The following is a 26,447-nucleotide window of genomic DNA, read 5'->3' on the forward strand; positions in this document are numbered from 1 at the left end:
TTGTTGATAAGTGCATATAATTTCTATAATGGTTGAATAAAATAATATAAAATAAAGAAGTTATAATGGAAAGCATACCATTAATAATTGCACTATAAAAATCTTTGACGGTAATCAAAACCCAAGCCTCCTGTCAAAACCTAGCCTCCACTCAAAAATCAGCCTCCTTCTAGTAGGGCTTCCGTCGGTGTATCCGGTGGGAAGTCCCAAACCCTTTGATTTATTTTGTTTGTTTTGTTTCTTTCAATAATCTTTCTTTTCAGGTAAGAATCTTTACCTATTTAGTTTATTTATTTTATTTTTAGATCTAATTGTCCGAACTTGAGTTTTCTTTCATCTTGAATTCAAGTAGAACATATTGGATTAAAGGATGAAATGATTATCTCTCTGTAAGTTTCATTTTTCAGATTTAAAATTTTATTTAGAATTTTTTGTGCAAGACATGCCTGTACTTTAAAGAAGACTAAGTCAAATTGACAACCCTAAGTAAGTTGTATTGTAATCTTGGTTTGCATTTTGTATTGTAATATTTAAAGTCTGTAAAAATGTAAAATGAGTAGACTGGGGTCTTTTTCTTTAAACAGTATCAAGCCTAAGAATTTTATCTGAAAGAAGATCAAGAAGATCATGCCTCAGAAGAATTATGAAAAAGCTTGGAGTTGAATAAATTTGTTTTGAGAAAAATATTCTAAGTTAAGATCTCTACAATTCACAAATTTAGTGTTACAGAGAAGTCATTCGAGAACTCCAGAATGACTTATATAGAACTCAGGAAAGCTACTAGAGAACTCAGAGATATCGACAAGTCAAATTGAAGACATGAAAATTGGAGATATCGACAAGTCATTTCTTCACTAGAGAACTCATAGTTATCGACAAGTCAAATATCAATAGAGAACTCTGAGTTATCGACAAGTCAAATTTCACTAGAGAACTCAGAGATATCGACAAGTCAAAATTCACTAGAGAACTTTGAGTTATCGACAAGTCAAATTTGACTAGATAACTCTGAGTTATCGACAAGTCAACAAGTCACTAGAGAATTCAAAGATATCGATAAGCCAAAGTGAAGACATAAAGTGGAGAGATATCGACAAGCTAAATTCTCTTATAGAGAACTCAGAGACCTCTATAAGTCAAATCAACTATGGAGTATTAGAGATATCAATAAACCAATATACTTATCGAGATGTCAAGTTCTCTATATGCCTAATTGGAGATCTCGAGGTAAAATCTCAAAGTACAAATTACAGACCAGTTCAATATCCAAGATTAACAATCAACAAATAATCCAACCAGCTGGATTGACAAGTCTACAAAAAGCAGCTTGAAGAGTGTGCAAGATCAAGGGTGAAGATTAACTGACAAAGGAAGATCAAAGTTAACATAATATGCAAAGATATGCTAAGCCAGAAATAGAAGATATACTTTTCCTTAAATGGAATGATTAGTGATAGTTTACTAAAGTGAATAGCATCTCTTATTATACACTGTGTAAACCAGTAGTTAACTATGATATAAAGTTAACACTAGTCCTTTGTTAGAAGTAACAATTAGATAAGGAAATTCTTGTATTCTCTTAAGATTGAAGCTAAGCTCTTTATCAACAAAGAGCCTAGAAATTTTGTAACAAAACATTCTTGATTTTAATATAAAATTAAGTGAGTTTTGAAAGATCTGTGTTATTCATTGTTGCATGTTTAATTTCAGTCTTAACACATCTTACTACAAGATTTGACTTACTTTGTTCACAACCATAAATATTTTAAGAAAAGCAGAAAAACTTAAAAACACATTCACCCCCCCCCCCCTCTCTGTGTGTAATTCATTACCTAACAGAATTTTAGTCCATTTTCTCTCTTTTGGCGAGAGTGTGTTTGTTCTCTCCTTTATTGTGAATGTTGAATCTAATTTAGGGATGAAGATTTATAATGGGTTACATTTATGGTTGGTAGCTCAAACGCATTGGGATTGTGATGAAATAGCTACATGTAAATATATCTTCTTCAACATATCGCTTGATGGTATGTACACGAAAACTTGCTTGAAAACCGACGATTTGATCCATTTTATGTTCGTTCGACTCGATCATTTGTGTAGATGCTGTATGGCATTTTGTTATTAAATTAAATGTATTGTTCTTCAAAAAAAATAATATAAAATAATAATTATGTAAAATTGAGTGAATCCGTAAGGTGCTGGTCTCCCATGAATTTGACTATAATAATTATTGGTTATATTTTAGATTTTCTATTTCAAGTTATTGTAAATATAATTTACTATTTGAATAATAATAATAATAATAATAATAATAATAATAATAATAATAATAATAATAATAATAATAATAATAATAATAATAATAATAAGAGATGATATAGAGTTTCATTATACGTCTTCAAGTTTTGACAAATATGACCAATATTAGGGGTTGATTAAATTTTTAGCCAAGAAGAATGTACATTCGAAGTAGAGAATTTTTTTTACATATTCTCTATAATTTACATTCATGATATTTTTTATCTACTTTTGGCTAAAATTTTAGTGGTTTGGAGATATTACAAGTCATCGTCTTTATCCATTCACAAGAAAATAAAATAAATAATAATAAAATTGTATTTAATTATTCAAAGAATCAAAACTATAATTAAACATGTATTACATTAATCAAAACTAATTCCTCCCCTGAACATAAAAGTTAAAACCAATAAAACGTAATTCATATATGCAAGTTCGTATAAGGGTTTGTTGTACTTGGAGTTGGAGTTAAAACCATGGAGAGAGACCATAATTTTTTTAACTAAATAAGTCTTGAAAATATACATAACATATATAAATATTACAAACTTCCACAACGAGTTTTCATGTGTTGAAAATGTTGCATAATACATCTGTTATCGACACATTCAAACATCTTTCTTTCAATATATATAACTAAACTATCATTCAACCATTGATCACCAATACGATTTCTGAGCTTGGTCTCATAAAATACATTTCAGAAAAAAAAATTATTTCAACGGTTGCAATTGCTACTGGCAAGTTTAGTGACAACATCAATAAACGATAAACCAAAAGATAAACCATGTCTCTTCCAGTTTCAACCATTATTCATGAAAGATTGCCGATACCTTTTAATTTTAAAAATTCTATACTTGAACGCATGTCAACAATATAATTTTATAGTTGATCATCAAGTGACATACACTCAACCCGCGAAAAATTATTGAGATACTCAACTTTATCTTTACTAGTCTGGCTGTTGGAAAATGTAGCAATATGTTACTTTCATCAAAGTATTGCACTTACTCTAGGCATAACTATGGGCACTATCCGGCTAACCAACATGAGCTCCAAACTTCTCTGCCTTTTTCCGGTTCGAGAATCCTTTACCAGTAAATGAATCATGCCTTTCAATGACTTCTTTAAAAAGATAGAAACATAAACAAAAAGTTGCATCATTATCAATATTATACTCTAACCAACTTAAATGATTTGCAAACCATGCATCTTGAATTAAATTGCCTATTTTCTTTTCAAATGGTATAAATGAAAATTTATGATTTTTTGACTGACATGGACCTTTAGAAAGATATATCATTAACGGGTATTCACTTATTGCTTTTCGTAGCCCAGTATCATAAGTTAATTGTCTGACTATCTATTTTTATTCTTTCTCCGTTGCTTCTTGTATCCACCTTCTTTTTCTCGACAATATGTTTACTTTGACAATGTTCCTCGGTTTGGGGATAACTAAATCAACATCAACATTTCTTTTATAATACCTTAACATCCTGATTCAAATAACTAATATACTCCCTCTTTTCGAAAATATAAGTCTATTTGACTTTTTACACGTAATTTGAGGTGCATAAAATTATAAATTAATGATGAGTTTGAGACTTAGAAATAGATGAATGGAGTTGTGGACTTGTGTGGAGCTCTGTTGATATCGGGAGAAATATTTGAGAAGATGAAAGTAGAATATCGGATGTTATGATTGTATGTAACGATATTTTAAAGAACCGGCAATTGTAGAGCTCTGTATGGATCAGTTATTAGTTGACAGTCTAAGTTAGCGATGCCTAGCTACTTAACTAGAGCCGGTAATTTCGTACACGACACGGAAACGACACGAAAATAATGGTTTTGGTTTGACATTTTTGGTACACGAACACAAAAGTACACGGACACGAAAGTACACGGATGAATTTAGTGTCGATTTTGGATTTACACTTGGGTACACAACACGAAACGAAAGTATACGAAATAAATTAATTTATCAAAATTATATGAATACATATATCTTACAATAATATATTACATATAAGATTTACAGAAAATAGATACAAAATAGATTCAAATTTAAATTTCATAAGACTTGACTACACTCGAGTCCTTATCACTTATAGATTTGAGACTCGACTAGTAAAAATTTTATATTTAAATATATATTTTATTTATCTTTATTTTTATTATTAATTTTAAATTACACGAAACACGACACGAAATGTACACGAAATGAAGATACACGAACACGAAACGAAACGAATCATTAACGATTCGAGTTTGGGTCAGGCATTCATGACACGAAACACGAAAGTACACGAAACGAACGAATTGCCAGCTCTATGCTTAACCGACACAAAAAGCCCATAAATATGTGTTGTTTTAATGTACTATACGCCCAAAACCGGCGCCTAAAACCTATTTAGAGCAACGCTAAAAGTCCATTTTACACTAGTCACTAATACAAAATATTATACTCCCATGATAGCTTAAACCATGAATAGACCAAAGGCTATATTAAGTGAACAAAATAACTAAAGGGAAGGGCAGTACTCTCAGCCGGAAGATGCATACATAAAGACAGTGAGACACAGTTGTGCAACGTTCTTTAAGTTACTCCTTTAATATTTTTATCAAAGGTTCTTGTACCCTTACTTGGCCATTAAAGAGTTGTTTGGTCTTCTTTAACCATATATTATGTCAGAATCTGTTTTTAATTTCTGTAAAGTGAAAAAGAGTAGAGGAACAACTAAAATGGATAGGCAAGAGAATCAGCCCTTTTTACCATTATTTATGGTGCGGGGACTTAAAGAATTTGCAGTTATTGATGACAAGTACTTGCGTTTTAAATTGAAGTCGATAATACAACATCACTTATGAAAGGAGATGATATATTTTAGCTTCCCTTTCTATACATACAAAATATTTGAAATTTGGCGTACCGACAGATTTGGGGCAAGGGACGGGACCATATGGATTCATACATGGATTTGTATGTTTGGTACCGTTTTTGTTGTTGTCGTTTTGTAAGCTTTAATGTACTCGCTCATTCACAACTCTATTACTACAAGCTACCTCTAAAGATTTTGATCTTTCAGAAAAATATAATTAAAAGATATAAGTCGTGGTTACAGATTTATCAGGCAGTTTTTAAAAAATCTGATTTTTTTATCAGTAATTTAGTAAATTGGTCAAATATTTTTGACCGCTTTATAAGTAATTTGTCGGAAATTTTTGAAAAATCGACTTATTTATATAACAGAGGATATAACTAGAAACACACAAGAATTTAAAAAAAAATCGCAAGTAAAGTCACGTAGAGTTCAGAAAACGTAAATATTTATGATCAATTACGACGATGGTTCAAGTTATTACGATAGTGCATAGGTACAACTAGACATGAAAGAGGGTTAGAGAATATTGAGTATAAGATGTAGCAGTAAAGTACTTGTGCATAGCCAGTATATGCAGAACTAGCCAAGAGTTCTTTTGCAGACAACCCAACAAGCTACTTGTACATAACATTAGTGGAACCATCCATGTCTGCCACCACTAGACGTTGCCACTTGTGCAAGTTTGAACCGCCTGTTCCGGGCCGGTTCATACGAAAATCCAATTCTATTCGAAACAAATCGGATTGGTTCAAACCGGCACAGCTTGTTAAAACTGATGTGCCGGTTACACGCGAATATAAAAAATAAAAACCCGGGACCGGACCAGGTCGCACGAGCCCGCCTGCACAACTGGCCACCTTTCATGACATGCATGTATTTCTCACTAGAGGTGGCCAAACGGGCGGTTCGACCCGCTCGAACTCGCCCCAACCCGTTTTTCTATTCGTCTAAATTCGATTTGGAACGGGGCGAATTAAACTCGGCACGGACCGTGAATAGTTACGGGGCGAATACGGGTCTAATTTTTGCTAAACGTGGATCGGCACGGCACGACACGGGAAGCCGGCACGGCACGAACTCGAACCGTCGAACCGGCACGAACCGTCGAACCGTGACCCGTGCAACCCGTGAACCCGTGCACTTCAATTATTTATATGTATTATTATTATCAGGTATCAACGTGTATGTACATTTAGCTTTGCATGTTTATATATTTTTATAACATTTAGCTGAATCAATGTACTAGTACGGAAATCGGCCAATTCAAATCACACATGTGACACCCTCCTCCACTTTGCACAGCTTGCAACTAATTGTCTTCTAATTAAATTAATCAAAAATTGACTTGCTGCTACTATGCTACTTCACGCGCAACCAGTTCGACTCGCATCGACCCGTTCGACCCGCACGCCCCAGCACGTACGGGCTCCTCACGCGCCTGAAATTCTGCCGCCTGTTCCTGACCCGTTTAATTCGTATAACTCGCGAGCTGTGCACGAGTTTAACTTCCGTTATTCGGACCGAACCCGGCATGCCCCGCCCACTACAACGTGCCGTTTACGAATCTAGATGTAAGCAAAACGGCCCGCTGAAAACCCGGCTCGGCACGCACGGACAGTACGTATGGCCACCTCTATTTCTCACCCATCAGTTATATATAAGCCACCATAAACTATTGAATCCAGGACAAATTTTTATTTTTTATGTTACCTCCAAGGCTATTTTCACCACTAACTAAATTCTGACTGGTGGTAAAATAATTGTGTTAGGGGGTTGTTATGCAAACATCATCTCTACTAGTAAGTGCAACTACTTGTTGGGAAAGGGCTTAGAAAGTTTGTTAGCCGAATTGTCCCATCTGCAAATGGAGATTATAGATCCCATACTCTATCCTCACATGATAACCCCCCCCCCCCCCCCCCAGTCATCCTCCACCGCCAACATAAATGATGCCCCCTCTCTTCAGTCTTCTCCATCTTAATGTTATGTATCACTACTACATGTAAATATGAAAGTAGATGTAACAATCAGAATAGACACAAGCCCCACTCGCACATGCATTTTGCAAAACAGGTTCAAGCTTCATTCATCCTTTCTATTTCACGTCACCTTCTCCCCCATTTTTCCCAGCTTCCCTTTATTTTGTCTTTCTTCCACTTTAGCTCAACAAACTCACATGCTCCCAACCTCATACATCAAATTTTTATCAAATCGACTCCTACCTATCGTTCGATCACAATGCATATCATATCTATACATGTAGTTTTAACAAGAAAAAACCAGCGCTTTTCTACAATCTCTCTTTGCATAGCTATCTTAGTGATATGCTTCTATTTTTGGTTTACGACATCCATGAAAATTCAAGTACAATATCATGCTTATATATAACTAGTACCTAGTAAGTAGTAACTACTATAGTGAACTGCTCAAAAATTCCAATAATATTAAATCGATTAAAATTAATAATATATCTTAACAGCGCAAAAAATAAGAGGGGGTGGGGGTTGACTCTTTGTCAACTGTGATCCAGGGGCAATACTCACAGTACAACTGCACTTCAAGTTATAAATCTGCTGGTTTGAAATGTAACTCGGCCCATATTCATGAGAATCACGTTGAACAATGTGTTGTGAACTAGTCAGAAATATTACATGCAGTTGGCCCATCTGCTAAAGATTGCTGTTGTGCTACAGTTTCTACCTCCTCGCTTTTGTTACAAGGAGGATCTGGAAATTTCTTCAGGACCTGTACCATTAACAAAGCAATGATTTTTTTATATGAAAGCTAGAGAAATTTATAATTTACAAAATATTACTTTCTAGTTTCTAGTTTTGCGTAACAGTAGTTTGTTACCTCATATATGTACCAGGAAGCAAAAGCGTCTGTTGCAGCATATTGAAGCTGTGCCTTTGATAAAGCAGCAACCTCCCAGTTTCCCAATCTAATCCGGGAGGGCTTCGGAAGCTATAAGAAGATTGCAGTTAGATAGTTTTTTAAAGAGTTACATAAAACAAAAGGGGAATACCACCCCAGCAATATCACTCCAAATCAACCATTAAGCTTCTCGGGAATTTTTCCTTTCTAAAGATAATGGAAAATTGGTCTTTAGCATGACTGTCATGCTAAAATGGACCAACAGGATATTCTAGCTATGCATATTATTCACATCAGAGTAGAATTATTAGGAACAGAATTACACCAAAAAATTTAATGATATCTTACTGAACTGTTTCACAACCGATCAATTCTCCATATTAGATTTTGATCCGTAGGTGAATTAGCATTACTGAAAGCAGCCAATTCAACACAAAAGCCAATAGATATGAAATATCTTCCTATTTATATGATATGTCAACAAGTGATTCATTTCTTAAGACCTTAAATCACCGATCCGTACCAATGACTCAAAAGCTACTGACTTCAAATCACCAATGCTTCATTAGTTTATTAATTGTGATATGGTACGGGGAATTAGCAGAACATGGAAAACTAAACAAGTTAGAAATGCCTGAACCCGGAGCTAGTCGGACTTGATTTTAAAACCCCGCTATCCTATTTTGGCCTGTGCCATGGGTCTTGAGACACCAACAAAGACATTCTTCTCAGGAAATTTAATCCCAATTTAGTTTTCGTGATTATATCGTACATGAAATAAGGAACTCTAATGACAGAATTTTTTAAATCGAATAAAAAACAAACCTTTTTGCAAATAAGTGTTTCAGTTAAAGATCCTAAACTCCACCTCTTTGGATTACCGCCAATCATCTTCTGGTTGGCTAGACTTGACAAATCTTCCAAAGCTTCTACAGATACTTTATGATCTTTGTATACTTTATTAGCATCACCTCCAACATTAACTCCAACCTGTTACGGTTTTCAGCGGTATAAGAGGCTTCCATAATCATTGGCAAAATTGAATAACATTAAAAATCCCAATAGTTGAACCTTAATACAAGAAGGATCCTCAAGAAGAGATCTCAGACTGGAGGGAATTCCTGAATGGATAATATGCATTACATGACAATGATTTGCATCTCCACATATCTGCATAACTGCAGCCTTTCCTGGCAGAACACCTGCAAATTTTAGCTATCCTCTGTCAGATCTCACCTAAAAATATTTTTCTATAAACAAACAGTTAAAGCTACAACTACAAGTCTACAAATTTGAGCTCACTCTTACTAATTGAAAATTAATCAAAGTAAATAAAGTAATCATGTTTTCTAAGGCTGGAAACCAGATGAAGTAAAAGCACAAGAGGATTCATATATGATAAGGTATTACTCAAATTTTACCTAATTAATGTTGTACAAAATAACAGATTATATAGAATAATAGTCAACTGAAGCAGACGAAAAAAAAGAATCAGCCGTAGAAAACATGTTGAGCAAGCTCTAAGTTTAATTCTATAATGGCGCTAATCCACATGGCACACTGTACGGAATTAACTAGCTTCCTAAGAGGATTTTGCAAGTGTACAAACCTTTCTAGCCAGAGAAGGCCAGAAGGGACATAGCAAACAAAAATCTTAATCATAAAAATAAGTTACAAAAATATCACTTGATTGCATAATCCAAGTATAATTTAAAAATACTGATGAGAAAACAATTCTGATAGTCTAACAATGCCATTCAAACAAAAAATATCACAGGCCAATCTAAAATGATTTCTTCGATCTTTGGTTAATGAGCTCAGACACTGATGATAATCCAGTTATTTTAAATGATTCACTGAAGAAGCATTTAAACAGATAGCAAGGGAAACATTAAAATAGACATATCAACAAATTGAAATGAAGATACAGATGTCAATATACACTAAATAGAATTGTCATATAAAGTCTTGTTCATTAGCAAACCTCTTCTAAATGTGGGCTTCCACTCTATGTCAAACCCTAGAACAATGTGACCTCCTTCTTTCTTCTTAGCTTGAACAACTTTAAGAAGCTCCTTTGAAGCCCTATCCACTTCGAAAGCAGTTCTGCTATACACAATCTTGCCTTGAAAGCTCACTTCTGGGTATATAAGTTTTGACTTGTCTGGTACAGGCAGACAAATAAAGTGCGATAATGTATTGTTATTTACAACAACAAACATTACATTATAGCCTAACAGTATACGTATGCAATATTAAGGAACAAGTCTGCAGAATACTTGTGTTACATAATTGCATATGATTATAAATAATAGAACGATCCTATCAAACAGTAAGTATTGAAACGTTGTTACCCGTAACCCACCTAATGCATAGACATTTATATCTTAGCAGCTCTCGCTCAGTTTAAGGTTGCTTCGGGTCGTCGCAATTTTTTTAAAGTCCTTTCTAGACCTATCAAGACAGAAGTGCTCGACCCTCGTGCAACATTTATGATTTAACACATAGACTACTGCTTGATGTCCAATTTTTCATACATATTTGACATGCATTGGATAGAAAATCATTTGATAACACCACTAGAAGATGCAAGCATGCTTATGTTCCTAAGCTACCCACTTAAGGACAGACCTGCCATTCACCCAATAGCACAATGCCCACACACAAATAGTTACACAGTTTGGAATTCTGACATGACTTTTAGCATAAAGAGCTGCAAGGCATGCTATTTATCAACAGTCCCTTATAAACACAGTATTCAATGAGCTACCCCAAGAAGCGTAGCCAGAAAATCAATTCAGTGTAAAAAATTCAATAATTTTGATATTTTGTATATAAATTGTATTTGAGTGGGGTCAAAATGTTAATTTTATTAATAAAATTTTGATTAAATTATGTTCAATATGATAAAAATTAATAGACATTTTAAGTTGAGTAGGGTCACTATACTCTCCCTACGCCCATGCCAAGGATATAAACTAACTGAACTCGCCCATTCTTTCATGGACGCACATCTAATATCATTAATAGTAGAAATTTTAACACATATTTAAACCAAAGATTTTCTTTTCAAGCGTTGTTCTATAAAAACATTACACAGGCAAGTTCTTGATATTTAAACAAACACCGTTGAATATGATCTACGCGTCTGGTTTTTGCTATACACATGTTTTAGTACATATTTGCTGTAGTTTAATTGTAGTAGATATAGAACAAAATTTAGGTTTTAGATCATTCCTAATCAGAAACTTAATGTAACTTAAGTTCCAAAAAAACAAATATAGACTTGTGTAATTACCATGTGTTTATAGCATTCAAATTGAATCAACAAAGATTACAAAGGAGGGTGGTTTATTAAGGGAGCATCACTTGCATTAGTGCTAAAGTTTAGGACTCAATGTCCTCAATTTTGATGACACAGACACATATAACCATACAGTCACTCAAGTAAGGACACATTAGTGATATATATACACCCAAGTAAAATCCATCATTATTCCATTCTTAACTAGCGAAAAATGTTAAATTTTGAAAAAAAATGGATTCGTGGCTTACCGAGGGAGTACAATTATGTAGTAGAAATAGAAGGCACATTCATGATTGGTGTGGCTGCTGATTCTTGTATCACATTTGACTTCAATTTACATATTAATTAAGGCTATTTGTACGACACTGGCTATAAACATTATCAAAATCATTTGAAAAACACAGGGAAAATCCAATGAATACGAAATGCTACTATAACATAACAATTTCAAACTGAACAACAAAAATAAAAATCAAATCTTTTAGGTTACCTTGATGAGAATCAAGATCTTTGAGCCATCTCAACCTAGTAGATGACATTGAATTGTTTTCTTTAAATGGGGTTTTACTTTTGGATTCTTTAAGTGATTCCGGCAATCTCCGGCGAGTTTTGGGCCGATGGTCGGCGGGTGAATCAAGTTTTCTGGCAGACAAAGTGGAGGACGAAGAAGAAACGGTTTCAAAGGCTGCGTCAATGGCTTTGAGCTCTTCTTCTGTAAAGGGATGGTCCAAATCTGAGATTAGTGTAGGGGGCTGTTCTTGATTTTCCATTTCAAATTGGAGGATTGAAGAAAGTGAGTGTGTGTGTGTGTTTGTGTTCCGCGGGTCTTGCAATATTTTTGGAGATTTAAATTTGTGTGTGCTCTCAAAACATTGATTTCATATTCAGCTAATTTAAATTATTCATTTTTTGGGTTTTTTTGCTAAATTAATGAATTACTTACCTTATCTAATACGATCGGAAAATTTCACAATAAATATATTGGAATTAAGAGGGGGGGAAAACTAAAAATAATGGAAGAAATTTGCTATTTTAAAATTTTAATATTTTTAAAAAATATAGAATCGAGAGGAGGTCTTAGAAAGGATACTATATAAAAATGAATGAGACCCAAGCAGTAATTTGTTCATGAATACTCTTGTTTTCCCATGGCACTACTATTCTCTTCCTAGTATCAGAGATTTTAAAAAAATTCCTTTCTTTTAATTATTGTATAGATAGATTCCTTTGCAAAAACAAGAATGAAAACGACATGGGGTGACTAGCCCAACAAATTAGCTTCTTTTGTTCATGCTTCGGCTTGTTCTTTCAGGGTCTGAGTTGAAGAGGCAAGAGCCGTTCAGTAAAGAGTTGGAAAATGAACTCTAAATCTCATGGGGTTCTAATAAAAAGATTCTCCAATAAAAGTTATCAAGTTAATTGTCAATTTTGTCAAATCATCATATATATATATATTAATATTTTATTTTCACTCAATTTTATATCAACTTGACAAAATTCGGCTTTAATAATTAGCAATATTTAATGGTTGTCTATGTTATCCCTTAAATTAAATTGTAAATGAGTCATAAACTAAAAAAAATATTATTGATATAAATTTTTTGGATTTGTTTATGTATTTTAAACCATTTTAGGAAGTTGTCAAGTTTTAGCAATCTTGGTTGGCAACCTCTTGCCAATCATATAATTCAAGTAGTTTGACAATGTATCATACCACATAAGATTTGGCAGATCACATCCGATGGAGATGCTCTTAATGATTGAGTTCCACAAGGTGAACTCCAAATCATTGTAATGCCCCTCGATAGATAATCTTATTCCTTGTAACAAGTGATTTTTGATTTTCACTCAGACAATTTGCTGTAATGTTTGTCACTACCTGTCTCAAAACTTGGTTCAAGCTTCAGTAACTTGAGTTCATCAGAAATATTAAATACTGGAGGGTTCTTCAACATAAAATAGATATGAGATGTAGTCACCTATTTCAGGACCTGCTGCTCAAGAGAATTGAGTATATTTTGATTTAATTTACACCAAAATTTTGAGCAATATTGTCATCTCCAAATGAAAAGAACAAAAATGGATATGATAAAAATTTCATAAGTTTATGTACATGAAACACTTCATTAATATCACCATCAGAAGTGTTGAGACTGAGCTCCTGCAGTGTCAATCACCAAAAATCTTACTACCAAAATTTCATCTACTACCCTACAACCTAAAACACCGCAGCTTAAAACAGGAACCTTGTTAACATTTTTTTGATTGAAAACTGGATTAACTTAAACAACGATAAACCTAATCCTTGTACTTCATGTCAGCAACAGAGAATCCAGGCATGTCAAAGGAGGACGCAAACTTCTCAACATCGGTTTTGAGTTGCTCAATTTCCTTGTTGTTCTCAAGACCTTTGTTGAAGTCTTTCAACAGTTTCCCATGTTCCTTCTGGATATTCAAAGTAATGGTTACAGCGCGGTGGAGGAACTCTGCAATCTGCTCAAAATCCTTCTCAAGCAAACCCCTTGAAGTCATAGCAGGAGTACCTGCGGTAGTTGTTTTAAAACGAAAAATCATTTAGGCACTTGTGATCAAGAAAAATAGAGGTTATAATGACAACTGTATCCGAAGTTGGGAAATGAGTCCTGGTAGACAGAGTCATGTTTTAGTTGTACATGTGTAGTGTAGTTACAAAAGCAACATCGATGACAGTCATGACAACTTATATGCCTACGTGTGGAACTTCATTCTAACAATCGACATTACAAACTGTCATGTGCTCTGTCTGAATCATGACATACCAAGCACAGAGCACAAGGGAACGTCATTGACACTTCCATCAACATATATGCTTAGTTCTATGCATGCAACTTTGTATTAACAATATCATTAAAGGCATTCTTAGTTACCAACTCGAACCCCTCCAGGGGATAATGCACTGCTGTCACCAAATACAGCATTCTTGTTTAGAGTGATGCTGCACAAATCACAAAGCTTCTCCACCTTATTGCCTGCAAAATCCAGAAACATATGAAGAATTTCTAGCATAAACAAAAGGGCTAATATTACACCTGAAATAATTAAAGTTAATCATCGTACCAGTCAAACCAAGAGGGCGAAGGTCCCAAAGCACAAGGTGATTCTCAGTACCACCGGTGACAATAGTGTAATCTTTGCTCATCAGGTAATTTCCAACAGCGACAGCATTAGCCCTAACCTGCTTAGCATACGCCTTGAATGCAGGAGATGCAGCCTGTTTTAGGCCCACGGCCAATGCACCAATCTGGTGATTGTGAGGACCACCCTGGAGGGCTGGGAAAACAGCAAAGCTGATCCTGTCTTCAAAATCATAAACTGCACCCTCTGGCTGCCCCTTCTTTGCTGGTTTAGGTCCCTTTCTGTAGAAAATCATACCAGACCTAGGACCCCTCAAGCTCTTATGAGTCGTGGTTGTGACTATGTCACAGTACTCGAAGGGATCTGCAGCTTCCTGCATCCAAAACAGACATTATAATATTTTCTGTTCTTGAGGTAATATTCTATATTTTCAAATAAACAGCGAAACACAACATTGTATCTACTGTCAACAAATGTTTAAATAAAGTTCTGACAAAATCATTTACTTTATTTAACCCATAATCAAGCAGGTCAGTGGTACCTCCAGAATTACAGTCACGAATTTTCTACGGTCCTAGTCTCAAATGAACGTATTATTGTTTCTTTATGGAATAATCAAGAAAAATTTATCCACATAGAGGAAGACCGATGACAGGTACATTCATGGTGAACAAAGCTACAATTGTCATTTGAACTCAAAAGGATCTAGCTTTCCAAATCTAGATATACCATCAATCTAACCACTATGAGCATACCCCTAACCGAGCCTAATCAAGCAGGGAAATAATGGCGCTGCATATGAAATAATCAAATGCGTGATCTTCCACAAACATTATCCACACTCCAGAATTCCCAACTCAGATATCTAATGAACCACCTAAACACAATTTACAGTGATGCATTATGATTTCTGCTATCAGAAAGATAATCAGGTGCTCATTTGGCATCCAGTTTGGGACATTCTCCATCGTTCTATAAAAATCAACAATTGCAAATGTATAACTCAAAGTATCATCCTAAAATCAAATACCAAATCACCTATTTAAACAAAATAAAACATCCTTAACATGTACAAAAGAATTTTAATGAAAACATGTATGATGATACCTGAGCAGCAACAAGGCCACTAATATGAGCCATGTCACAAAGCAAAAGTGCACCACATTTATCAGCAACCTCTCTAAACCTCTTATAATCCCAATCTCTCGGATACGAACTCCCACCACATATCAACATCTTGGGCCTAAAATCCAAAGCCTTCTCCTCCAACTTATCATAATCAATATACCCTGTTTTCGGATCAACCTTATAAGGCAAACTCTCAAAATATATCGAAGTAGCCGATATCTTTTTTCCATTAGCAGTATAATACCCATGCGTCAAATGCCCACCTGACGGCAAATCAAGGCCCATGATCCGATCATGCGGATTCAACAATGCAGTATACACAGCAAAATTTGCTGGACTGCCAGAATAAGGTTGCACATTGACTCCCCAGTTCGAGGAATCAAGACGATATGCTTGCAGTGCACGCGAACGACAGAGATTCTCGATTTGATCGATAAATTCATTGCCACCATAGTATCTATTGCCAGGCATGCCTTCAGAGTATTTGTTAGTTAAAGGGCTGCCTAGAGCTTCAATGACAGCAAATGAAGTGAAATTTTCGGATGCAATGAGCTCAATGCCACGAAATTGTCTACGTTTTTCTTTTTCGACTAGGTCGTGGAGCTCGGGGTCGATGGTGATCAAGGGGGTGTTGCCCCATGCATTAACTGGATCCATGTTGAAATGAGAATGTAGGGAAAATGTGAGGATTTGAAAGAGATTATAAATAAGGTGCACGTGTGTATGTGTTTAACTTACTAATTATGTTTTTTAATAATGGAGGGTTTTGTTTGTTTCTTGTTTTTCTAATGGTGGATAGATGAGCTGCTTGTTGGTGGTTGTCAAGATTTTGATTAGGGATTCAAGATTAAGTTCTCTAATTATATCATTAGTCATACCGTATAAGAGTTTGATTTAGGAGGATAGAACCATCAATTTCGAACGTGCTCATAGGAATTAATCGTGATGAATTTTCAATAGATCTTTGCTATACAATCTCATTTCCATAATTAAACAGTTTCCGTATTTTAACCGTATTAGTTTTACAACTCGTGCAATACACGATCTTCATTAATAATTTTTTATTATTTAAAAATTTATTTTAGTTAATATTAAATTATACATAATTGATGAGATTTTGATTATTAACTTTATTAGTATATCTATAAATAATAATATTAATATTTGTTATTGGCGGGATTTGAACCTGAAATTTGGATAGCATAGAAATAATAATATAGAAATTTGTTGTTGGCGGAGTTCGAATGTAAAATAATAATATAAATATTTGTTGTTGGTGGAATTCGAATCAAAAAACTTGAGTACCGTATATTATTTTAGTATTTGAATCTAACGGTTCTGGTACTGATTACTTGATTAAAAAGATCTGACTATTACAAATGAGTATAACCAAACCAAACAAAAAAAGAACATACACTATAATATAGATTTTAAAGAGTTATTAGCGGAAAAAACCAACCAACTTATTGCATTTTCACACTTAAAATGATCATGTTCTTCTTTCTCAACAAAACCCCACAAACACTTATTAATTATAAATTTTTTATTTAAATTTGGAAATAAAGTTAACTATAATTAATTGATACCTAATATAGATTAAAAAATAGATAAATAGGTTAATATATAAATAAATTATTTTAGTTAAATAATCTTATGTCTACTAAAATTGTACATTTAATTGAATTATATATGAAAACGTATACTTAATTATGTAAAAAAGTTTACTCAACTCTCCTTTTTTCTCTGTAACAAGAAACCATAATCCCTATATTATATTCGATTAGGGACTATCATCGACCTTTTTGGCATAAACTGTTATTTACTATCAATCAATAACAAGATAATTTGTAGAAACACTACAAGAAAAATATTGATAGACATCGGTTTTTAGCCGATATCTATATTTTTTCTGACCGATGTCTTTGTCGGTGATATCTATTTTAGATATCGGTCAGAAACTGATGTCTTTACTAGATTACACATCAGTTTTAACTTATATTCTGATGTCGGCGGTACTATTTTTTATAAAATGTGTTAAATATAATTATTTTTATACTACAATTACATAATATATATATTCCATTGAACATATAATTAAACTACAAAATTAAGGTTTAGACATCGGTGTTTAAGACGTCATAGATGTCTAGGTCACTCTTAGACATCGCCTTAAAATGATGTCTTTATGCTTTTAACCATCGATTTTATTTATAAAAAACTGATATTAATGTGAATATTAGACATCGGTTTTGGACAATGTCTATGTACTTAAAGACATCGATTTTATTCCAAAAAATGATAGATATTTGTTTCTTAGACATCACTTTTTCCTGGTGTCTTTATCTATTTAGACGTCGGTTTTGTTCCCAAAAAAACGATATTGATTTAGATATTAGACATCGATTTTGGACGATGTCTAGTTACTTGGAGATATCGATTTTATTTCAAAAAAATCGATTTATATTTATATATTAGACATCACTTTTGCTTGATGTCTATATTAGTTTTAAACATCAGCTTTTGAATAATAATATTGATGTATATTATTTTTGTAGATATCACTTTTGCAATAATAAAATTGATGTTAATCGAAGTTTTAGACATCAGATTTTAAAAAAAAATCTGATGTGCTTGTTACCATTACACATTTCTTTCGAAGGCAATATTAATTAAACTAATTTCTATATACACAAACACGAGATTTTAAAATTACAAGCATATTTGCAATATCCAGCCATATATACCATTCACAAAATACATCCAACAAACATCATCATCAATCCGCAAAACTAACATCATCATCAATCTGCAAAACCAACTAGTAATAATTACATTAGACATTGTTAGGACGCTAAAAACCTTTAAACTTGTCCACAACCAAAATATCAATTGTTCAGACTTAACCTTGTCCAAAACCAAACTAGCTAGCTAGTTTTGGATATATCCGAGAGCTTTAACATGTACTTCATCAAGTTGGGCCTCGGTGTAAGTCATGCGAGTCTTCTGCAGCCACTGAAAAATTCAAGAAAACATAATTTTATAAAATGAAAAGTGGACCTTTATATAATTAAAAGGTAACCCAATGGAAAAACAAGGATGCAAACCTTTGTAGTAAAAGTCAATATTGTATCGTTGATGATTTCTTTCAAGTAGCGCATGACTACATAAGCGCATTCGGTGCCACCGGGTTGTTTGGGAGACCCTCGTTCCAAAGCAAAAACTTACACCTCAGCTAAACTATTTATTAACCATAATTATGAAAGCACAAAAGCGCTTACACTGAGAAATTTTGCTTTGAATGGCTTGTGATTGCCCCTTCCAGTTTCAGAATTAAAATTTTTCAATGCCCTGCATCATTTAAATAAACTGATATAATGAATACAGAATATCAAGAGTTTTCATCAAATGTTGCTGAAAAACCAAAATTACATCGATAATGCCTTTTCTAGCTCTGGAAACTGCACTGGGTGAGGGAGAAGATTAAGAAAATATATTTCACCTTTCCAAATAATTGCCAAAATCCAATGCATATTGTTTTCATTAAAAAACATGTCAAAGACAAATTTCACACATTATATACTAGTTTTTGTACTATTCGGCTTTTTAATATCACAAAGTAAGAATTTACTTCTGATTGTGCGGCAAAAAAAATAGTCGATCCAGGTTACCCTCTTTCAACCGGTTCACGATATAAGTTTCAAAATCAGCATTCAGGTATTAAGTGGATCCTGGATCAATAAAAGCAAATGTCTCCGCAAATTATGGTCGTTCACTTATCTCAATATGCAAGTACCTACCAAAAGACATAATTACAACAAACCTAAACCGTAAAATTACTAAAATTACCAAAAGAAACTCACACCATGTAAGATGCAACTACAGCTTGGCCTAGCATTTCAAACTCCAACACCTCCTGAATATTCTCATATAACAAGTAAATTATTTTCCCATGTCCCAACACTTATGCATTGAATCTGTACTGAAACCCCAGTAGTCTTCATCCATGTAACAGCATGCTTATACAGTAAGTTCAAGCCTTTTGGCACTTTTGCACTTGGCTTTGCTTCCAAAAACTCTAACTTAATATTATTCAAATCTGCACCTGGCTTTGTACCCGGCCGCGACCTTTCTTTTTTTTAATCTGTAGATAATTAAACCACCAAAATTTGAACATATTTTAGTTTCTCATATCCTCACAAGAATTTTTAATTTTAAAATTTAGAAAACATATTAAATATCCTCATACCGCTGAAGATGTGTAGTTGATTAATCCTTCGGACCATGCTAAAAAGGAGCCAAGTACATCGCAGACTGTCACCATTTCACCACGTATTGGCACCGGAAGCAACACATCTTGTTTGAGGAGACCATCGATAGAGACACACTTATGTCCAAGTGGTGTATCAATTTCATCTAATTTTTCTTTATCCTTGCTAAGGTACACCATACCAAATGCAACATTGTTGTCTATTGTGTTGATGGATAGCTCACAAGATCTCTGCCCCTAATACATAAAAATAAAATACCAAAAAAAAATGAAATATAAAGTATCAAGTTAAAAAGAAAATATTACCGCATTAAAAAAATTAAAAAAATTAAAATACTAAGTTACTGATAATTTACCAAAATTCCAGGAGGTGCAAATGTTGGAACATATTCATCAACATCATCATCATCAGCATCGAAATCCACTACAAATGCTTTTTCAGGCTGATGACTTGCCTTTTCAGACATCATTGGGGAGTGAAAAGCAATCCCTGAAGCCATCATTGCCTTCAACTCAGCAATCTTTGCCTCAAGAGCCTGCGTTTTTTTATCGACATTTTCATCTCTTTCTCGATCACGAGCCATAAACTCTTTTTTCGTGATTCGAATCTTTTTCTCTCTAGAAAGATTGAAGTACTGTTTTGGAGTTATGTACCCTCCAACAGTCCGAACCCATCCTGAATGTTCATGACTCTCCAAAGCTGTAGTCAGAACATATTCACCTCCAGAGAATTCTATTTCACCCTTCTCTTTTTTTCCAAAAAAGCATTCTATTGGCATAAAAAATAATTAAAAAAAAATTACAACAGGATTAACATAATCATACAACAGCCAGGTCGATAATTAAAAAAATAAAAAATATTAAGTATAAAAAATAATTAAAAAAATTGTAAGTGTTAATCCTTCATGTCTTCATCGCATACAACATAATACACTACATGAACACTTACAATTTTATCGCATACAACAACTAGGTCTTCATCGACCTCTTCGATATTTTTCCGCTTCCGAGCTTTTTGCGAAAAAATTGCTATATCGGATTCATCTTCCGGCTACAACTTTTCTTTTTTAATATGTTCAAAATGTGAAGCAAAATATAAATATTGCCATTTTTTTAATAAGACGGTAATCACTTTATTCTTACTTCGTCTTTCTTTAGACCATATAATCATTTCTAGACAAGTGATGATGATACTTTCTGTGTGAAACCCTTTCACTATGCACTTCATGAATTCCCTAAAAATAAAATTATAGAATTACATAAAATTGAAGTGTAAAATTCACAGAAAAGGAAAAAAAGTTAGAGAATTACAAAATTGCAATAAAATAAAATATACCATCCAGGTATGATCAGTCCTCTACTTCACAAATATTTTCCAGGTTGACTTATTGACAAAAGCATATCTCATTGGTGGCTTATTCAGTTTTTTCTTGTCTCCAACAAACGGAAGCACAAAATTCCTAATCAAATCGGTTTTAAATTGTCGTCATTTAGAGCCCGCAGACTTTACGACAATGTCCTCACATTGTGGACTAACTTTGAATGTTGACTGGAAAAGAACACAAAGAATATGAACATTTTTTAAATTAAGAAATTAACAAAATATGTGCAAATAAATTAACAAATTGCCGAGTACCTGAATATCTATCCAAATCTTTGACTTTAATTCGGGATCTACATATCGCCAACTAGCAATATCGATTGGAATTGTAGTCCTGGCCAACATACTAATATAGGACTGCAATCGGGTCCTAGTTTCCCCGTTAGGAATTCCCCATTGATCACATGTGACTTTAAATTTTTTCCCGCGAGCTTTCTATACAATAACTTTGTACATTGCGCATACCCCTCGCGTACCTCTAGAATTTCTTGCCACATCACCAGTTATGGTAACTATGGGTTGCTCCGACTCTTCCAGTTGAGGTTCTGATGCCTCCATTATATGACTATCAGAAGTTATAGATATCGGTTTTAAATTAAATGATGCCTTTTAAAAGAAAATACATCGCATTTACGCGGGATGATGTCTATAACAGTTTAGACATCGGTGGCACATGTGACCGGTGTCTTGCTAGGGATTCGATCAATAAAACGCAACGGAAAAACCAAAAAAAAAAATTAAAGCCCTATCCCAGGATCTATCTATAATGACCGGAAAATTATGGAGAATTGATGTTTACCTTAATTAAGTTTTCCTTCTGATTGTGATGAACGTTCTGATCTTAATGAACCAACACAGCAGACCTCTTTTCAAAGATCAGCTCTCCTAGGTATCCACACGACCGTTCGATCATCCAATGATCACCGGAGCCGGTACTAGCCGATTTGGTTTCCTCTTTTCTCTCTCTCTCTCTCTCTAGCCTCTGTTACGCCCCCAAATCCGGGGTCAGAGGATTTGGTCATCACAATGAAACCTCAATCCAAAGCAGCCTATTAAATCAATAATTAAATGCCAATAGTTGAAATATAGCATCTACGACCCCAAAACTACACCAAGATCTTTTAAGGTTATAGTTCTAGAAATAAGAATCCCAAATTTCATAAATATATTTTCTCTTTCTTTAAAAACTATTTTCAACAAATTTTAACTCATTACTACACCCGCTAATATAACTTCGAAAAAAAGTATACTAGGCCCAACTATACAATACACAACTATAGTATAATATAATATAAACAACTTTATATAATAGAAGTTACACGAGCCCGCAAATCTTGGACCAACCACCTTCCAAAAACTTCTTTTTTGCCTTCTCGAATTACGCAGTTAAACAACACAAGATAATCCTCACTGAAAGGTTAAATTTAAAAACAGGCAAGTATGAGCGAAAGTAATGCTCAACAAGTTCATTATAATATATATAAGGTTTTTTTGATATAACAACTGACATCTGCAATAGAGTAGAACATTTTAAATCAATATTGTTGAATCATAAAAGTTTTAGTTAAGGAATCCCAGATTTGTTTCCTCATTTATATTCAAAACCCTTTCGATGTTTTGAGCGAAAATGATTCAGCAATACTTTGAATTTTGATGAGAATAAAACTCGTAAAACAGTGTTTACGGAAATATCGTAAACTACAATATGAAACAGTGACCCTGGACTGAATCATAAACTTTATTCAAAACTGAACTCTTGATATTATTACTTATTTTGATGTCAAATCAAATTAGATATCAATACTAACTTTGATGCTCATAACATCCCATACCGAAGTCAACATCAATCATATATATTAATACCACCTTTGATATTTAACCACAAAGTAAATATCAACATCAAGCTGAAACTGAATCAAAACTGTATTTCATATTTAATTCAACACAGAAATACTGGAAATATCATTTATTATATGATTATCAAAAATAGTATAATAATTTAGATTGGAATCTTTCACTGACGGACGTACTATCACATGTTAATCAGCCCGTGTGATAGCACTGGATCATATAATACATGGCCCTCCGCTGGACCGTCCGCCACGGTCACTTACACATTCATCCAATCTTAAAACCTTTTTATTGGAAGGGGTCATAATAATCGACACCCTTAATAATTTTATTCCCCCTTTCACTTGATAGGAACATTCGCAGCAAAATCATCTTTTTCTCAAAGTATAAAACATTTATAAATCCGGTATCTGGATAAGTAAAAACACTTAACTATTATGAACATAGAATAGCAGAAGAGTACTTGCATAATGACATTTAACTCAACGATATGTAAAATATTTATCTATTCTGAATTGAGAATAGAAAAGCAATACTTGCATAATCATAAGCAGTTGGATATGAAAGATATTGAACTATTCTGGAATTAGAATAGTATAGAAAACTTGTCTTTGGTTTAAACAGTTATTCACACTCGCAATGACACGTCTATTCAGACATTCGGTCTCAAGACATCACCGTCTTTATTCTACTAATCTTTTGACCTGCTGATCATGCAGTGTTGCACACCCAATATTTCATACTATACAAATCTACTCGTCATCCATTTCGTCTGGTCATGATTGTCTCAATCGACTCGTATCTATAATTAGAAATTAACACTTCAATCGACTAAACGATAATTACTCGACGAACTGCGCGTCAAAACCCTATCATCTACCCATACGATAGTCCACATATAAGAAAAATAGTCAAACACAAGAATTCTGACTCATATACGCATGTAATTCACATAGCATATAAACACATAACACATATGCATGTTTCAATGATATGAACACTAACGATCTATTTATATAAAAACTTATTCATATCCAATAAATGGATAGGAAATCTATCGAAAGCTTGGCAGCATTTCCTCTATTTCTCGGACTATCCACCTGTTTTCAATCTCAATCAACAACCCAATATATAGTAAAAATCATCCTTGACTTGCTGTAAACACGTAGGAAATTATGCTTTGACTTGCAGTAAACACATAAGAAAATCTGCCTTGACTTGCAGTAAACATATAAGAAAATATGCCTTGACTTGCAGTAAACACATAAGAAAATCTTTCAGCAGAATTATAAATTTACTAAATATTAAACATGTTTAATCATCTATAAAAGATTAACCAATTTAAGCAGTCTAATAATCATTTACCATATCTAACTTACTACCTAAACCAATCCAAACAGGAAACCAATAAGCTAACATATAATTACCCGGCATCAACCAAGATATAATCACATACCTATATACAGTAAAAATTTCAGATGAAAGCAAGGTGTTTAGCGCCCCTGAACAGAATCTTAAATATGGCCAACATACCCTGTCTATAAATTATGTACACCTTGCACTAAATAAATTGTATCTCAACTTGTACATGTCTGATAGTAACCAAATTTTGCAGATATATAACTCAAATATAAACTGATAATTCTTATGTTTTGACCATTAAAAAATTAGGTCCTTAAACGTCTCAAAACAACCATCCAAAATAGGACAGTTTCCTTGTAAATGCTGAATTTTCTGCACTTCAACTTTATTAACTACTTTAATCAATTCTTAGCAATTAATTAAACCCATAATCTCTATCAATCCAATCATCAAAAACTTAGCATGCAAACCAAATAATCACATATTAATATCTCAATATTATCAAAACAACAATAAGCACGATTATTGATTAAACCCATAATCTCTATTAATCCAATCATCACAAATAAACGAGTTTAGATTTGAGAAAATCCAAAACCCATTTCTAGCTTTCGAGTTTCCGAATAATACATACATATATATACACATACCGCGTGATTTTAGATTTAGGAGTCATGGGTAAGTTGAATTCGAGCTTGGAACCAAGAAAAACGAAAACACCGACGAGGTGAAGCTTTACCAGAGAGAAGAAAAAAAGTCGGTGAAGAGAAGAGTCGAGAGATGAGCGATGAGCACGGGGGAGAGAAAAAAATTGGGCCTGCTATTTTTAAGAGAAAAGAGGCAGGGGTATCCCTGTAATTTGCTAAAGATTTCAAGTTACCATTTTCTTTACACAAAAATACATAAAAGCAAATTTGAGTACTATTTCTCTGCATTATAAAAGGTGATAATTATACGAAGAGTAGAGCACAAAATTAGCTTCGTCCCCATATTTTTAAAATAATTTTTGAGTGAACTGTTTATTATATACGAATTTTATAAGGTACTGCTCAAAAATATAAATAAATTCATAAAATCATTTTAAAATACTCCAACCTCAAAATAAATCCAACTATTATTTTTAAAATATCTATAAGGGTATTATAGAGATATTAAAACAAGTTTCGTGATTTAATCATCTACCTATGAGTTAATAAAAATATTTAAAGATCCATTAAATCCCATTTTTAATAAATCATTAAAATATTTGAAAAAAATACTTAAACCATAATGTCACTCACATATGAATCAAATAACACATTAATCATTTAAAAACACGAATTCATCAAAGAGGAATAAAATATCCACAACATTATTCCCTCCCAATTTGAAACAATTACGTAAATCATCCAGATATTAATAATATTAATTCCTAAAAAATTACGGGATATCACAGCCTCTCTAAGTTGTAGAGCTGCTAGGGTTTTCTCCAAAATATAATATTTCTTCTAAACCCTAAAAATATACATCTTAATGTATATATAGGGAGAGAGGGGATCCGGGCCTAAACCTATAATCATAATGGGCTTCCAAAAGGACCCATTCTAATTTTGGGTTTATATTATTATTAAATTTGAATTATAATATATATATACAATTAATCAAGTCTCACTTAATTAATTTAATAATTAAATTTGAATTAACAACCATAAAATAATTAAATTCATAATTTAAATAACACTCCGTTTTAAACATTCTTTGTGTATGACCCTTTAGGTTATTATTCCATTGACAATAACTTTATTTTCTAATAATAAAATTATAAACAATGAGTGGCATCTAGTAATACATCATTGTTCCCCAATTAATAATAATTATTGGTGATTCAATTAAACCTTTCGTGAATAATATACAATATAATATAATCCTTTAGCCTTATATTATAGATCAAACTCGAGGCATGCATTGTGTCATCCTCTGTTAACGTTTAATCCTTCTTTC

The 26,447-nt window shown here is 33.3% G+C and overlaps 3 protein-coding genes and 1 long non-coding RNA gene across 6 annotated transcripts; all 4 read right to left on the bottom strand.

Annotated features, from left to right (window-relative positions):
* Nucleotides 1–7,616: 7,616 nt before the first annotated feature.
* LOC141724976 (3'-5' exonuclease-like) lies at nucleotides 7,617–12,275 on the bottom strand. Its single transcript, XM_074527300.1, has 6 exons — nucleotides 11,855–12,275; nucleotides 10,042–10,221; nucleotides 9,129–9,259; nucleotides 8,883–9,047; nucleotides 8,037–8,147; nucleotides 7,617–7,928 (listed from the first exon to the last, which is right to left on the bottom strand). The coding sequence occupies exons 1-6, from the start codon at nucleotides 12,132–12,134 to the stop codon at nucleotides 7,818–7,820; spliced, it is 978 nt and encodes a 325-aa protein (XP_074383401.1). The 5' UTR covers nucleotides 12,135–12,275; the 3' UTR covers nucleotides 7,617–7,817.
* Nucleotides 12,276–13,429: 1,154 nt separating this feature from the next.
* On the bottom strand, nucleotides 13,430–16,392 carry LOC141661664 (serine hydroxymethyltransferase 4-like). Its single transcript, XM_074468673.1, has 4 exons — nucleotides 15,586–16,392; nucleotides 14,461–14,851; nucleotides 14,271–14,372; nucleotides 13,430–13,907 (listed from the first exon to the last, which is right to left on the bottom strand). The coding sequence occupies exons 1-4, from the start codon at nucleotides 16,261–16,263 to the stop codon at nucleotides 13,663–13,665; spliced, it is 1,416 nt and encodes a 471-aa protein (XP_074324774.1). The 5' UTR covers nucleotides 16,264–16,392; the 3' UTR covers nucleotides 13,430–13,662.
* Nucleotides 16,393–18,259: 1,867 nt separating this feature from the next.
* LOC141723340 (uncharacterized) lies at nucleotides 18,260–19,740 on the bottom strand. 3 transcript variants are annotated; one of them, XR_012576243.1, is made up of 4 exons: nucleotides 19,467–19,740; nucleotides 18,711–18,954; nucleotides 18,511–18,618; nucleotides 18,260–18,412 (listed from the first exon to the last, which is right to left on the bottom strand). It is a non-coding gene; the product is annotated as an uncharacterized LOC141723340 (long non-coding RNA). The 3 variants fall into 3 exon arrangements; XR_012576242.1 differs by lacking the exon at nucleotides 19,467–19,740 and adding an exon at nucleotides 19,235–19,449; XR_012576241.1 differs by lacking the exon at nucleotides 19,467–19,740 and adding an exon at nucleotides 19,036–19,448.
* Nucleotides 19,741–19,846: 106 nt separating this feature from the next.
* Nucleotides 19,847–25,238, bottom strand: LOC141660818 (uncharacterized). Its single transcript, XM_074467803.1, has 3 exons — nucleotides 25,118–25,238; nucleotides 20,230–20,642; nucleotides 19,847–20,110 (listed from the first exon to the last, which is right to left on the bottom strand). The coding sequence occupies exons 2-3, from the start codon at nucleotides 20,455–20,457 to the stop codon at nucleotides 19,847–19,849; spliced, it is 492 nt and encodes a 163-aa protein (XP_074323904.1). The 5' UTR covers nucleotides 20,458–20,642; nucleotides 25,118–25,238.
* Between the last annotated feature and the right edge of the window lie 1,209 nt (nucleotides 25,239–26,447).

Source organism: Apium graveolens, chromosome 5, assembly GCF_009905375.1.
Source record: "Apium graveolens cultivar Ventura chromosome 5, ASM990537v1, whole genome shotgun sequence".
In the NCBI taxonomy this organism is placed as follows: Eukaryota; Viridiplantae; Streptophyta; class Magnoliopsida; order Apiales; family Apiaceae; genus Apium; species Apium graveolens.

Excerpts from the sequence above, each read along its gene's own strand:
- LOC141724976 (XM_074527300.1), bottom strand. The coding sequence starts at position 12,134 with ATGGAAAATCAAGAACAGCCCCCTACACTAATCTCAGATTTGGACCAT. Across the intron at positions 9,048-9,128 it reads AGGATCCTTCTTGTATTAAG|GTTGGAGTTAATGTTGGAGG; the intron begins GTTCAACTATTG and ends AAACCGTAACAG. Across the intron at positions 8,148-8,882 it reads AAACACTTATTTGCAAAAAG|CTTCCGAAGCCCTCCCGGAT; the intron begins GTTTGTTTTTTA and ends ATCTTCTTATAG.
- LOC141660818 (XM_074467803.1), bottom strand. The coding sequence starts at position 20,457 with ATGGCTCGTGATCGAGAAAGAGATGAAAATGTCGATAAAAAAACGCAG. Across the intron at positions 20,111-20,229 it reads TTGCACCTCCTGGAATTTTG|GGGCAGAGATCTTGTGAGCT; the intron begins GTAAATTATCAG and ends TTTATGTATTAG.
- LOC141661664 (XM_074468673.1), bottom strand. The coding sequence starts at position 16,263 with ATGGATCCAGTTAATGCATGGGGCAACACCCCCTTGATCACCATCGAC. Across the intron at positions 14,373-14,460 it reads TCGCCCTCTTGGTTTGACTG|GCAATAAGGTGGAGAAGCTT; the intron begins GTACGATGATTA and ends TGGATTTTGCAG. Across the intron at positions 13,908-14,270 it reads CCCTGGAGGGGTTCGAGTTG|GTACTCCTGCTATGACTTCA; the intron begins GTAACTAAGAAT and ends CAACTACCGCAG.